This window comes from Mobula hypostoma, chromosome 14 (genome assembly GCF_963921235.1).
Source record: "Mobula hypostoma chromosome 14, sMobHyp1.1, whole genome shotgun sequence".
Lineage (NCBI taxonomy): Eukaryota > Metazoa > Chordata > Chondrichthyes > Myliobatiformes > Myliobatidae > Mobula > Mobula hypostoma.
Genome location: NC_086110.1, coordinates 11,080,145 through 11,096,522, shown reverse-complemented (window position 1 = coordinate 11,096,522; position 16,378 = coordinate 11,080,145). Strand labels below are relative to the sequence as shown.

The 16,378-nt window shown below is 42.9% G+C and overlaps 1 protein-coding gene across 1 annotated transcript in view; it reads left to right on the top strand.

The window, feature by feature from the left end:
- Positions 1-16,378, top strand: part of LOC134356579 (Y+L amino acid transporter 2-like) — a 70,830-nt gene that overhangs the window by 10,034 nt on the left and 44,418 nt on the right. The window contains exons 4-5 of the mRNA XM_063067542.1: positions 11,397-11,538; positions 16,094-16,217. Of these exons, the coding sequence (XP_062923612.1) occupies positions 11,397-11,538; positions 16,094-16,217 (266 nt within the window). The remainder of the gene's footprint in view (positions 1-11,396; positions 11,539-16,093; positions 16,218-16,378) is intronic.

Genomic DNA, 16,378 nt, shown 5'->3' with positions numbered 1-16,378 from the left:
AGTTCCCTGAATCTCGTGCTTTCTGACTTTCTGAATAAGCCCACCATGTGGAACCTTGTCAAATGCCTTACTAAAATCCATGTAGATCACATCCACTACACTACCCTCATCTATATGCCTGGTCACCTCCTCAAAGAACTCTATCAGGTTTGTTAGACATGATCTGCCCTTCACAAAGCCATGCTGACTGTCCCTGATCAGACCATGATTCTCTAAATGCCCATAGATCCTATCTCTAAGAATCTTTTCCAACAGCTTTCCCACCACAGACGTAAGGCTCACTGGTCTATATTTACCCGGACTATCCCTACTACTTTTTTTGAATGAGGAGACAACATTCACCTCCCTCCAATCCTCCGGTACCATTCCCGTGGACAACGAGGACATAAAGATCCTAGCCAGAGGCTCAGCAATTTCTTCCCTCGCCTCGTGGAGTAGCCTGGGGAATATTTTGTCAGGCCCCAGGGAATTATCCGTTCTAATGTATTTTAAGAACTCCAACACCTTCTCTCCGTTAATATCAACATGCTCCAGAACATCAACCTCACTCATATTGTCCTCACCATCTTCAAGTTGGTGAATACCGAAGAGAAGTATTCATTGAGGACCTCACTCACTTCCAAGGCCTCCAGGCAGATTTTCTCACCTTTATCTCTAATCGGTTCTACCTTCACTCCTGTCGTCCTTTTATTCTTCACATAATTGAAGAATGCCTTGGGGTTTTCTCAGCCCCTTCTTAAACTCCTTTCCTGCTACCCTATATTCCTCAATAGACCCAGCTGATCCTTGCTTCAGAATCCTCATGTATGTTGCCTTCTTCCACCTGGCTAGATTTTCCACCTTACTTGTCACCCATGGTTTCTTCACCCTACCATTCTTTATCTTTCTCACCGGGACTAATTTATCCCTAACATCCTGCAAGAGATCCCTAAATATCAACCACATGGTCATTGTACATTCCCCTGCAAAAACATCATCCCAATTCACACCCGCAAGTTCTAGCCTTATAGCCTCATAATTTGCCCTTCCCTAATTAAAAATGTTCCTGTCCTCTCTGATTCTGTCCTTTTCCATGATAATGCTAAAGGCCAGGGAGTGGTGGTCACTGTCCCCCAGATGCTCACCCACTGAGAGATCTGTGACCTGCCCTGGTTCGTTACCTAATACTAGATCTAATATGGCATTCCCCCTCGTCAGCCTGTCAACATACTGTGACAGAAATCCGTCCTGGACACACTTAACAAACTCTGCCCCGTCTAAACCCTTGGAACTAATCAGGTGCCAATCAATATTAGGGAATTTAAAGTCACCCATGATAACAACCCTGTTACTTTTACACCTTTCCAAAATCTGCCTCCCAATCTGCTCCTCGGTATCTCTGCTGCTACCAAGGGGCCAATAGAATACTCCCAATAGAGTAACTACTCCCTTCCTGTTCCTGACTTCTATCCATACTGACTCAAAGGCAGATCCTGCTACATTACCCACCCTTCCTGTAGCTGTAATAGTATCCCTGACCAGTAATGCCACCCCTCCTCCCCTTCCTGCCCCCCCCACTCTATCCCTTTTAAAGCACTGAAATCCAGGAATATCGAGAATCCATTCCTGCCCTGGTGCCAGCCAAGTCTCTGTAATGGCCACTACATCATAATTCTATGTATGTAACCAAGCTCTCAGTTCATCACCTTTGTTCCTGATGCTTCTTGCATTGAAGTACACACACTTTAGCCCTTCTACCTTACTACCTTTACACCCTTTATTCTGCTTCTCTTTCCTCAAAGCCTCTCTATATGTTAGATCTGGCTTTACTCCATGCACTTCTTTCACTGCTCTATCGCTCTGGGTCCCATCCCCCTTGCAAATTAGTTTAAACCCTCCCGAACCATGCTAGCAAACCTACCTGCAAGGATATTGCTCCCCCTCGAGTTCAGGTGCAACCCATCCAATCTGTACAGGTCCCACCTTCCCCAGAAGAGATCCCAATGATCCAAAAATCTAAAACCCTGCCCCTTGCACCAACTCCTCAGCCACGCATTCAACTGCCATGTCCTCCAATTCTTACCATCACTATCACGTAGCACTGGCAGCAATCCTGAGAACGCCACCCTTGAGATCCTGTTCTTCAGCCTTCTGCCTGGTTCCAGAAACTCACACTTCAGGACCTCATCCCTCTTCCTGCCTATGTCGTTAGTACCAACATGGATCACGACTTCTGGTTGCTTTCCCTCTCGTACCAGGATGTTCTGCACCCGGTCAGAGACATCCCGGACCCTGGCACCCGTGCAAAATGTTGGTAGGAGGAATACTGTACAAATTTAAAGGAGTTCAGGAACATTGACTTGTAAACGTGCATACATAAATCTTTGAAGATAAGATATAATCATTTGGTATCCTTGTAGATTTGTATTCTCACAAATAGAGAAAGCTTGGAGATAGTGTGTGAGGGAGGATAGGCAGGTGATAGAGAAGGGACACACTCAGACCGACGGTTTGAGATGTGTTTATTTTAATGCAAGGAGTATTGTAAACAAAGTGGATGAGCTTAGAGTGTGGATCAGTACTTGGAGCTATGATGTGGTGGCCATTACAGAGACTTGCATGGCTCAGGGACAGGAATGGTTACTTCATGTGCCGGGTTTTAGATGTTTCAGAAAGGACAGGGAGGGAGGCAAAAGAGGTGGGGGCGTGGCACTGTTCATCAGAGATAGTGTCACGGCTGCAGAAAAGGTGGACGCCATGGAGGGATTGTCTGCGGAGTCACTGTGGGTGGAGGTTAGGAACAGGAAGGGGTCAATAACTCTTCTGGGTGTTTTTTATAGGCCGCCCAATAGTAACAGGGATATCGAGGAACACACATCAAAGTTACTGGTGAACGCAGCAGGCCAGGCAGCGTCTCTAGGAAGAGGTACAGTCGACGTTTCGGGCCGAGACCCTTCGTCAGGACTAACTGAAGGAAGAGCTAGTAAGGGATTTGAAAGGGGGAGGGGGAGATCCAAAATGATAGGAGAAGACGGGAGGGGGAGGGATGGAGCCAAGAGCTGGACAGGTGATTGGCAAAGGGGTACGAGAGGATCATGGGACAGGAGGCCCAGGGAGAAGGAAAAGGGGGGGGGGGGAAAACCCGGAGGATGGGCAAGGGGTATAGTGAGAGGGACAGAGGGAGAAAAAGGGGAGAGAGAGAGATGTTATTTATTTATATACACACATTCTTTCTCTCTCTCCTTTTTCTCCCTCTGTCCCTCTCACTATACCCCTTGCCCATCCTCTGGGTTTTTCCCCCCCTCCCCCTTTTCCTTCTCCCTGGGCCTCCTGTCCCATGATCCTCTCGTACCCCTTTGCCAATCACCTGTCCAGCTCTTGGCTCCATCCCTCCCCCTCCCGTCTTCTCCTATCATTTTGGATCTCCCCCTCCCCCTCCCACTTTCAAATCCCTTACTAGCTCTTCCTTCAGTTAGTCCTGACGAAGGGTCTCGGCCCGAAACGTCGACTGTACCTCTTCCTAGAGACGCTGCCTGGCCTGCTGCGTTCACCAGCAACTTTGATGTGTGTTGCTTGAATTTCCAGCATCTGCAGAATTCCTCGTGTTTAGGGATATTGAGGAGCAGATAGGGGAACATCCTGGAAAGGTGTAATAATAACAGAGTTGTCATGATGGGAGATTTAATTTCCAAAATATCGATTGGCATCTCCCTGGTTTAGATGGGGTGGAGTTTGTTAGGTGTGTTCAGGAAGGTTTCTTGACACAATATGTAGATAAGCCTACAAGAGGAGAGACTGTACTTGATTTGGTATTGGGGAGTTAACCTGGTCAGGTGTCAGATCTGACAGTGGGAGAGCATTTTGGAGATCGTGATCATAATTCTATCTCCTTTACAATAGCATTGGAGAGAGATAGGAACAGACAAGTTAGATAAGCGTTTAATTGGAGTAAGGGGAATTATGAGGCTATCAGGCAGGAAATTGGATGCTTTTAAGTTGGGAACAGATGTTCTCAGGGAAAAGTACAGAAGAAATGTGATAAACGTTCAGGGGATATTTGTGTGGAGTTCTACATAGGTACGTTCCAATGAGACAGGAAAGTTATGGTAGGGTACAGGAACCGTGGTGTACAAAGGCTGTGATAAATCTAGTCAAGAAGAAAAGAAAAGCTTACAAAAGGTTCAGAGAGTTAGGTAATATTAGGGATCTAGAAGGTTATAAGGCTAACAGGAAGGAGATTAAAAAGGAAATTAGGAGAGCCAGAAGGGGCCATGAGAAGGAAACCCCCAAGGCATTCTACAAGTATGTGAAGAGCAAGAGGATAAAACGTGAAAGAATAGGACCTATCAAGTGTGACAGTGGGAAAGTGTGTATGGAACCGGAGGAAATAGCAGGGGTATTTAATGAATACTTTACTTCAGTATTCACTATGGAAAAGGATCTTGGTAATTGTAGTGCAGACTTGCAGCAGACTGAAAAGTTTGAGCATGTAGATATTAAGAAAGAGGATGTGCTGGAGCTTTTGGAAAGCATCAAGTTGGATAAGTCGCCGGGACCAGATGAGATGTACCCCAGGCTACTGTGGGAGGTGAGAGAGGAGATTGCTGAACCTCTGGCGATGATCTTTGAATAATCAATGGGGACGGGAGAGGTTCCGGAGGATTGGAGGGTTGCGGATGTTGTTCCTTTATTCAAGAAAGGGAGTAGAGATCGCCAAGGAAATTATAGACCAGTGAGTCATACTTCAGTGGTTGGTAAGCTGATGGAGAAGATCCTGAGAGGCAGGACTTATGAACATTTGGAGAGGTAAAATATGATTAGGAATAGTCAGCATGGCTTTGTCAAGGGCAGGTCGTGCCTTATGAGCCTAATTGAATTTTTTTAGGATGTGACTAAACACATTGATGAAGGAAGAACAGTAGATGTAGTGGATATGGATTTCAGCAAGGCATTTGATAAGGTACCCCATGCAAGGCTTATTGAGAAAAGAAGGAGGCATGGGATCCAAGGGGACATTGCTTTGTGGATCCAAAACTGGCTTGCCCACAGAAGTGGTTGTAGACGGGTCATATTCTGCATGGAGGTTGGTGACCAGTGGTGTGCCTCAGGGATTTGTTTTGGGACCCTTACTCTTCATGATTTTTATAAATGACTTGGATGAGGACATGGAGGGATGGGTTAGTAAGTTTGCTGATGATAGAAAGGTTGGAGGTGTTGTGGATAGTGTGGAGGGCTCTTAGAGGTTCCAGCAGGACATTGATAGGATGCAAAACTGGGCTGAGAAGTGGCAGATGGAGTTCAACCCAGATAAGTGTGAAGTGGTTCATTTTGGTAAGTCAAATATGATGGCAGAATATAGTATTAATGGTAAGACTCTTGGCAGTGTGGAGGATCAGAAGGATCTTGGGGTCCAAGTCCATAGGACGCTCGAAGCAGCTGCGCAGGTTGACGCTGTGGTAAAGAAGGCATACGGTGTATTGGCCTTCATTAATCGTGGAATTGAATTTAGGAGCCGAGAGGTAATGTTGCAGCTATATAGGACCCTGGTCAGACCCCACTTGGAGTACTGTGCTTAGTTTTGGTCGCCTCACCACAGGAAGGATGTAGAAGCTATAGAAAGGGTGCAGAGGAGATTTACAATGATGTTGCCTGGATTGGGGAGCATGCCTTATGAAAACAGGTTGAGTGAACTCGGCCTTTTTCTCCTTGGAGCGACAGAGGATGAGAGGTGACCTGATAGAGGTGTATAAGATGATGAGAGGCATTGATTGTGTGGATAGTCAGAGGCTTTTTCCCACGGCTGAAATAGTTGCCACAAGAGGACACAGGTTTAAGATGCTGGGGAGCAGGTACAGAGGTGATGTCAGGGGTGAGTTTTTTAAGCAGAGAGTGGTGAGTGCGTGGAATGGGCTGCCGGTAATGGTGGTGGAGGCGGATATGATAGTGTCTTTTAAGACACTTTTGGATAAGTATTTGGAGCTTAAAAAAATGGAGGGCTATGGGGAAGTCATATGAGGTCTAGTAATTTCTAAGGTAGGGACATGTTCAGCACAACTTTGTGGGCCGAAGGTCCTGTATTGTGCTGCAGGTTTTCTATGTTTCTAAGTAGACATCAAATATATTATGTTAATTCTTTGTAAACCAGCTTTGACCCCAGGTAGATAATTTGTTTTTAATATTGGAGTTCTGGATACTACATTTCACAAAGCAAGTCAAAGCTTGTGGCTTAGAGTAAATTTACTGGAATGGTAACAGAGATGTAAGATTTTAGTTATGGAAAAAGACTGAGCAGAAACTGGGATTCTGCTCCTTAATGCAGAGAAAATTTAAGGCAGTTTCGGCAGAAATGTTCAAAACTGTGGAGATTTTAATAGGGTTTGAAAAATAATAAGCTGCTTCCATTATTAGTAAGTTTGGCAACCAGAGAGCACAAATTCAAAAGATTTAACAAAATCAAAGATGAAGTGTATCCATTTAAACTGGATAGTTTGTTCAAAGAGCTAGCACAAGAACAATGGATGAAATGGTACCACTTATTTTATAGCATGCTATGTTTTAGACTAACCCAATGAATGGTTCATTGAATTATTATACCATGACTGTGTAGTCAATGCTTAATGTAATAACTATTGAGCCAGAATGCAATTCAAATAAGGAGGTAAAAGTGTATATCAGGGTTAGGCAACCTACCTGGCCCACGGGCCAGATCTGGCCTGTGAGGGTATTTTGATTGGCCCGCGAGCAAATATTGAGATACTATGCTTATCCAGCCCATGAGCGATTTTCCTTATTCTGAGTGCTTCACGCAACCACACTGATGGACATGCATGGCGTCTTGTTACACTGGCCCCAGGTTCCGTTTTGTTTCAAACCAAACACTGGTATATATGAATGACGGGAAAGAGACTACCTTATTAATATGTATTAGATACTGTCTGTGCACGCGCAGGTTTTCAGATGGGATCATTCAAATTTGTAAACAGAAGCAGAGTCACTGTGTTTTAACAAGAAATCCATGCTAAATATCCAGATATTTACATGTGCTATGATACTTGTTGAATAACTCGTGTTTCTAAATAAAACCGAAGAAAAAAATTCCAATGGCAATGAATGCAAAACGCAGGAAGGTAGACACTGAGTGCCGAAATTTCCAAGATACTTGGACACTAGATTACTACTCCATCGAGCAAGCTAGGAAACAAGTTTGTCTCATTTGCCTAGAAAATGTTGCTGTGAAGAAGGTGGCAAATGTCAGGCGACATTATGAGACCCTAACTTAGTGGACCATACAAAAAAGATGTTTGGCAGCACTTATCTGTGTGAGCAATTATTTCAAAAATGAAGCACACCAAGAACCATTTGAGAAAAAGATTGACTGATGCCCATCTGGATAATGTCTTGCTCTTGGCATCAACAAGTCTGACACCCAAAATTGAGAAGCTTTCAAGCAACAAGCAGCATCAAGTTTCACATTGATTTATCGACTGTTTGCATTAAAATTTTCTTTTTTAATATACTTAATTTACCACCATTGAATGCATCATGTTCATACGTTTTATGTTTAAAGAATCTTTGCGTCCTTTTAATAGATTCAAAAATGCCTTGATTGAAACAAATTGCAACTAAACTGAGTTCTTTGATTACTAATTGGCATCCTCGGTTAAGCACAAATGATCTAGTATGCATTATTCATTTTGTGGTAAAACATAACCAAATGTACTTAAATGGGTAATTCCCATATTTCAAGTTTCTTATGGCATTTATCGGGCCACCATCCGCTCATTAATACGTGAACCAGCCCACAGAGGTAAAAAGGTTGCCAACCCCTGGTGTATATTAAAAAAGCAGTTGTTCTATTGTTATCTGCTTGTACTTTTTCATATACAGGCACGCTTACTTTTATAAACTGTGCCAGCGTAAAATGGGGAACCAGAGTCCAGGATGTGTTCACATTTGCCAAAATTGTCGGTCTAGTCATTATTATTATTACAGGGATTGTTAGACTAGCCCAAGGTAAGAGAACTGTGTACTATAATGCAGATATTTAAGCCATTTATCCCATTTTCTCCATGTCAGCTAATGTTCTGCAAATCTCTTCCCATCCCTCTTTATTTAACCTTATTGATATATAACTGTTATTCCTTTCTGCTTCGTATACAGCGAATTCTGGTTAATTGTGGCACATCGTGCTCACTTCTGTCCCCTGACACTCTCAAAGTTTTGGCATACTGCTTGCGTCTTCCACAATGAAGACTGATGCAAGATACTTATTAAGTTCATCTGCCATTTCTTTGTCCCTCATTGCTACCTCTCCAGCATAATGATATCCACTCTTACCTCTCTTTTTACTCTTTATATATCTGAAAAAAATACGTTTGGTAAACTGTTTTATATTATGGCTAGTTTACTGTATTATTTAATCTTTTCTCTCCTTATGGCTTTAATTTTTGTTTCCTTCTGTTGGTTTTTAAAAATGTCACAATCTTCTAATTTACACTATTATATGCCCTCTCTGTTCTTTTTCTTTGTGAATGTAATGCTGGCCTCAGTGACTGCTGGTCCAAAGGCATGAAGACTGTACTTGCAATCCAAGGATGTTAAAGAAGATTGAATTCATTCAGGATGATATAATAATCTCCAGTGCCAGTCTAATCTCGCAACTTCAAAATTTGTTGCTGTTCCCTTTGAAAGATTGACCACAGTGTGCACTACCTAATAGATTCAAGGAATTTATTAAGGGTTCATTGGCAGCAGATGCAAAGTTTCAAGTTTTACTACGAACCGGGTCAGGTCACAGATCTCTCAGGGGGTGAGCATGTGGGGGACAGTGACCACCGCTCCTTGGCCTTTAGCATTATCATGGAAAAGGATAGAATCAGAGAGGACAGGAAAATTTTTAATTGGGGAAGGGCAAATTATGAGGCTATAAGGCTAGAACTTGCGGGTGTGAATTGGGATGATGTTTTTGCAGGGAAATGTACTATGGACATGTGGTCTATGTTTAGGGATCTCTTGCAGGATGTTAGGGATAAATTAGTCCCGGTGAGGAAGATAAAGAATGGTAGGGTGAATGAACCATGGGTGACAAGTGAGGTGGAAAATCTAGTCAGGTGGAAGAAGGCAGCATACATGAGGTTTAGGAAGCAAGGATCAGATGGATCTATTGAGGAACATAGGGTAGCAAGAAAGGAGCTTAAGAAGGGGCTGAGGAGAGCAAGAAGGGTGCATGAGAAGGCCTTGGCGAGTAGGGTAAAGGAAAACCCCAAGGCATTCTTCAATTATGTGAAGAAAAAAAGGATGACAGGAGTGAAGGTAGGACCGATTAGTGATAAAGGTGGGAAGATGTGCCTGGAGGCTGTGGAAGTGAGCGAGATCCTAAATGAATACTTCTCTTCGGTATTCATCAATGAGAGGGAACTTGATGACGGTGAGGAGAATATGAGTGAGGTTGATGTTCTGGAGCATGTTGATATTAAGGGAGAGAAGGTGTTGGAGTTGTTAAAATACATTAGGACGGATAAGTCCCCGGGGCCTGACGGAATATTCCCCAGTCTGCTCCACGAGGCAAAGGAAGAGATTGCTGAGCCTCTGGCTAGGATCTTTATGTCTTTGTTGTCTACGGGAATGGTACCGGAGGCTGGAGGGAGGCGAATGTTGTCTTCTTGTTCAAAAAAGGTAGTAGGGATAGTCCGGGTAATTATAGACTAGTGAGTGGGAAAGCTGTTGGAAAAGACTCTTAGAGATAGGATCTCTGGGCATTTAGAGAATCATGGTCTGATCAGGGACAGTCAGCATGGCTTTGTGAAGGGCAAATCATGTCTAACAAGCCTGATAGAGTTCTTTGAGGAGGTGACCAGGCATATAGATGAGGGTAGTGCAGTGGATGTGATCTACATGGATTTGACAAGGTTCCACACGGTGGGCTTATTCAGAAAGTCAGAAGGCATGGGATCCAGGGAAATTTGGCCAGATGGATTCAGAATTGGCTTGCCTGCAGAAAGCAGAGGGTCATGGTGGAGGGAGTATATTTGGATTGGAGGGTTGTAACTACTGGTGTCTCACAAGGATCGGTTCTGGGACCTCTACTTTTCATGATTTTTATTAATGACCTGGATGTGGGGGTAGAAGGGTGGGTTGGCAAGTTTGCAGACGACACAAAGGTTTTGTGGTGTTGTGGATGGTGTAGAGAATTGTCGAAGATTGCAGAGAGACATTGATAGGATGCAGAAGTGGGCTGAGAAGTGGCAGATGGAGTTCAACCCGGACAAGTGTGAGGTGGTACACTTTGGAAGGACAAATTCTAAGGCAGAGTACAAAGCAAATGGCAGGATACTTGGTGGTGTGGAGGAGCAGAGGGATCTGGGGGTACATGTCCATAGATCCCTGAAAGTTGCCTCACAGGTAGATAGGGTAGTTAAGAAAGCTTATGGGGTGTTAGTTTTCATAAATCGATGGATAGAGTTTGAGAGTCGCGATGTAATGATGCAGCTCTATAAAACTCTGGTTAGGCCACACTTGGAGTACTGTGCCCAGTTCTGATCACCTCACTATAGGAAGGATGTGGAAGCATTGGAAAGGGTACAGAGGAGATTTACCAGAATGCTGCCTGGTTTAGAGAGTGTGGATTATGATCAGAGATTCAGGGAGCTAGGGCTTTACTCTTTGGAGAGAAGGAGGATGAGAGGAGACATGATAGAAGTGTACAAGATATTAAGAGGAATAGATAGAGTGGACAGCCAGCGCCTCTTCCCCAGGGTACCACTGCTCAATACAGGAGGACATGGCTTTAAGGTAAGGGGTGGGAAGTTCAAGGGGGATATTAGAGGAAGGTTTTTCACTCAGAGTGGTTGGTGCGTGGAATGCACTGCCTGAGTCAGTGGTGGAGGCAGATACACTAGTGAAGTTTAAAAGACTACTAGACAGGTATATGGAGGAATTTATGGTGGGGGGGGGTATATGGGAGGCAGGGTTGAGGGGTCAGCACAATATTGTGGGCTGAGGGGCCTGTACTGTGCTGTACTATATTCTATGAAAGGGCTAGAAATGTTTCAACAGGGGTATTGTAACACCTGCAATGTGTTCTCAAAAGTCACACGTTATCCTTGAAAATATTTGATTATGAATAAAGGGAATCCACAAATGTTACCATTTACTTTGTTGTTAAGTATTGCAGTGACTGCTTAAACGGAAGCTATCAATTGGGCAAACACTTTTTTGTGCCTTAACAAATCAGAAATATACTTATTAGTCAAGTTATAATAACTGCAGTCAAACTGGCACTCCTTGCCTTGGGGGAGGCTTCAAGTGGAATACATACTTAATGTTACAAAAATAGTAGATTTTTCCATACTCTTTCATGGCGTGTTAAACGAAATATGTGATTTTCTTCTCCCATGTTCCTCCTTCCTTTCTTTCAGATCGAAGTCATTTCAGTTCTGCATTCAGTGGCTCATTGTGGGATCCTGGGAAGATCATTCTATCATTTTATTTGGTACTATTCTCCTACTCTGGTTGGGACACACTTAACTTTGTAACAGAGGAAGTTAGAAATTCTGAAAGGTAGGACTGTATATACCTTATCTGTTTTACATGTGGAACTACATTGTTATGCATATTGTTGAACCATACTGATCGACTACACCCTGAAGACTGAATTATCTCTGATGATTTACGAAACAACAAATTTTAAAGCATATTTCTACATCAGCTTATTGGGAGAATATCAATGTAGTGCCTTTTTCTCATTATGTTCAATAGATCCCTCTGTACCACACATATTGCCAGGTTTTTGACAATCTAGTTATAAAATATGTAACAGCATCTGTCACTTCCACAACTCCGGGATTCCCTCTCTGCCGCCTGTAATGGACCTGTACGCTTCTTTGTCCATCGCCGGATCCACGGTTTCAATCACCGGTTCTTTGACTGTCTCATGTCTTGCAGGAGTTGGAAGATCGCCCATCTACAGACCACCGAACTTGCTGATTCTAAAGCCGGCAGGCCTTGATGTCTCCAGACTGCGATCCCTGCTGCTGACCTCAACGGCTCTAACGATCCTGACCAGACTCACAATCAGAGTGCTGATTGTGCAACCTCCAACTCTGACCTTGACCTACAAACTGGTCTTCATGCGCAGCTGCTGGAACCCCCGTCTCCCCTTTCCCTCTCTGAGGTCCCACTGCCAGCCCTTGGACACTCGGAGACTCCATCTTCCTTTCATCCCACCATCCCTGAACACTCCAAACCTCCTTTCCCCCAAACACTACCAACCCCCTTCCTCCCTCCGATCCTAGCTCTTATCCATGCCGAGTCTTCACCATTTTCTCTAACCTTCCCCTCTCTGAGGCAGAAGGTTCAGTCGTCAGTAAGGGCCTCATCACCAGACCTAACCAGTTTCCCTCCACCACCACTTTCCTCCGCCTAGTGGAACTTGTTCTCACTCTCGATAATTTCTCCATTGGCTCTTCCTACTTCCTTTAAACAAAAGGGCTAGCAATGGGCATTCGCATGGGCTCCCAGCTATACTGTTTGTTGGTTATTTGGAATAGTCTATGTTCCATGCCTACACTGGTGACCACCCTGCACTTTTCCAACGCTACATTGACAACTGCATTGTTGCTGCTTCCTGCACCTGCTGAACTCGTCGACTTCATCCACTTTGCCTCCAACTTCCACTCTGCCCTCAAATTCACCTGGTCCATTTCCGACACCTCTCTCCCCTTTCTCGATCTCACTGTCTCTATCTCCGGAGACAGCTTATCCACCGATGTCTATTACAAACCCACGGACTCTCACAGCTACCTGGACTACACCTTGTCCCACTCTGTTACTTGTAAAAACACCATCCCCTTCTCTCAATTCTTCTGTCTCTGCCACATTTGCTCTCAGGATGAGACTTCTCATTCTAGAACGCAGGAGATGTCCTTTTTCAAAGAAAGGGGCTTCCCTTCCTACACCCGCGTCTGCTCTTACCCCATCTTCCTGCCACCCTACGATAGATACGGTTCCTCATCCTCACCTACCCCCCACCAGCTTCCGCGTCCAGCACATAATTCTCTGAAACTTCCACCACCTCCAACGGAATCCCACCACCAAGCCTGAAACATCAACTGTACTTTTTTCCATAGACGCTGCCTGGCCTGCTGAGTTCCTCCTGCATTTTGAGCGTGTTGCCCTAAATGGTCCTGCCAGGTGAGGCGACACTTCACCTGTGAGTCTGTTGGGGTCATTTACTGTTGTTGGTGCTCCTGGTGTAGCCTCCTGTACATCGGTGAGACCTGATGTAGATTGGGAGACTGCTTCTCCAAGCTCCATCCACCAAAACAAATGGGATTTCCCAGTGCCCACTTATTTTAATTCCACTTTTCATTCCCATGCCGATATGTCCATCCATGGCCTCCTCCACTGTTGTGATGAAGCCACACTTAGGTTGGAGAACAACACCTTTAATTCCTCCATCAGGTTGGTTAGCCTCCAACCTGATGGCGTTACCATCGATTTCTCAAACTTCGGATAATCCCCCCCACTCTCCATTTCCCATCCCCTTTTCCCTCTCTTACCTTATCTCTTTGCCTGCCCATTGCGTCTCTCTGATGCTCCTCCCCCTCACCCTTTTTCTTTTTTCCATGGCCTTCCACCTCTTTCACCAATCAACTCTTTACTTCACCCCTCCAAGTTTTGCCTATCACACGGTGGATCTCTGTCCCCTCCTCACCTTTTAAATCTACTCCTCAGTTTTTTTTTCTCCAGTTCAGCTGAAGGGTTTTGGCCTGAAATGGCAACTGTACTTTTTTTCCATAGAAGCTGCCTGGCTTACTGAGTCCCTCCAGCATTTTGTGTGTGTTGCTTGGATTTCCAGCAAATGTAGATTTTCCCTTGTTAAGAGCATCTGTATCTACTTGTTTTTTTTTCTATTCCACTTTTCAGGAACCTTTTCCTTTTTTTGGTTTAGCAACATACACGAAATGTGCGTGTTGCTTTGGATTTCCAGTATCTGCAGATTTTCTCATGCTTGTGTTTTTTGGTTTAGCCTATTTATAGTTTTTCTTGTTCTCTTACAGATGTTTAATTACTACATCTGGTAAATGTTCAGCATAATTCATAGCTTCAAAGTATAAACTACTGTGACTTTGACAAGTTATTCACTAGTCTTGAACATACCTGTTTAAAATGTTGCAATACTAAGCTACCTATACCAAATTAACATGGCATTTGTATAAAATGCGGTGTTATCTCCAATGTCACAGATTTGACAGTCTTGCTAGCATTCTACAAAAACTAACTCAAGAATTCTGAGTGTTCTTTCACCTATTAAATAGTATGTTTTAGTTTTTAAAAAACCTAATTTACATTCATCTCCTAACGCTTCATGTCTTAATTCAGGCTTACACACCACTAAAACTCCCAGCAATGACGATTGTTAACCATGCTCTTTTGTCATGAAGCAATGAAATTAAAGCCCTTACATGTGTCCTGGTGGTTCCAATATAGAGAATGTTAAAGATTCAAGGATATTATTTACAGAGTGGTAAGATTCTGTGAAATTTTTGTTTTCCCTCAACTACATGGACAAAAGCTTTGATGGAATGGATGTGGAGAGGATGTTTCCTATGGTGAGAGAGTCTACGACCAGAGGGGACACACTCAAAATAGAGGAGTGTCTTTTTAGAATGGAAATGAAGAGGGATTTCTTTAGCCAGAGAATGTTATTTTTTTGCTGATTATTTTTATCAAACTCTATAACCTAGAACATAAAGCATGATCATATCAACCATTTTGCTGTGGATAAAGAGCCAGGTTTGTACCAATAAATATGGTAGCTTTCTGTACCTACAGGATATTAATGAACTGGATGGCTTTTACAACAAACCAATTATATCAAGGTTACCTTAAGTGATGCTAGCCCTTTATGTGAAATCTATATAATTAATTGAAATTACATTCCCCATGGTGAGACTTAAATCAGCCTCCTAATAGCTATTTTACATAAATGTGATGATATAACTTTGAATCATTGATGCTTTTCCACATTTAAAAATGAAATATTGGCAATGCTAAGAAACAGGAGTACACAAAGTGGTCTTTCAAGTCTGCTTTGGTATTCAAGATTCAAGCTCTATCACGTGTGCTTCAGGGTGGTGGGGTGGAGATACGATTCTACCAAAGGTGGTGTTAGACACTTCTTCCCTCCGCTAGCCTGCAGGTTACCATTGGGCAAGGTGTAGCACCTGCTTAGTGCCCCCCCCCCCCGCCCTGCCACTGATCAGGGTCATGTGAAACTATATGAGCAGATAGTGTTTGGTTGTATGAGCAATTGGTGCGTATTATAAGTCCTGGTTATGTGACCACTGATGCCAGACAGACAATCTCTGAAATGTGTTGATAATGGCTGGGTCACCCGTCTTGTAAAGACACTCCCCAGAAGAAGGCAATAGTAAACCACTTCTTTAGAGAAAGTTGCCAAGAACAATCATGGTTATGGAAAGAACCAGTGTAAAATCACCTGAGGTACAGTATTTCAGGTAAATAACATAATTTCAGGTAAATATTTATTTTAATTTAATCATTAGTGGCGTGTCTCTTGCATTTTCTTAATTGTTTCCTTTAATTACATATCTTACATCATAAAATAAGCATTGACTTTGTGTGATTGTGTTTAAAAAGGAACAGGGATTTACCAGCCTGCTTTTATCTTTCTTAATTTCTATTTACATTGGTTTCATACATTTCTGATGCAAGATCAAATAAATCTGCCCTAAAGCAGGAAATAATGAATGGACAATATGCAACATAAAATATTATAACAGTTATACTTTTCTGATACATTTATTTGCTGATGTGTTGAGTAAACAGCATTATTTATGCATCTTACAACACAACTGTTCTACCTCTGAAGTTAATGAGCTATTGCACATACATTTCATAGTAAATAGATATTTATGAAAACAAACACAGCACAAACATGCCTTATTAACACTTGTGGCTGATGTTAAACACAATTTACAAATGATTGATTCATGAATAGATTTGGTGGCATATTTTACAAAATTAATTTGACACTGAATTGTATTGAGGGAATGATCATTGCTCACTATTATCTTTCCTTGTTCTTCAGGAATCTACCCCTAGCTATTCTTATTTCAGTGCCACTGGTCACCATCTTATATGTACTGACAATTCTGAGTTATTACATAGTGTTGGAACCAGGTATCATCATCTCTAGCAAAACTGTAGCTATGGTAAGTACATTCATCATAATGCTCTGAGCTGCTTTAAGTATTTTTTTTCAGACTATATATTCTTTGGTTACTTGAGTTTAATGTGGATGTTGAATTTCAAATTAAGATGGCTGCGTGGAGAAGTATTTTTTGCTGGGTTAAGATGATAAAATATAAAGTGT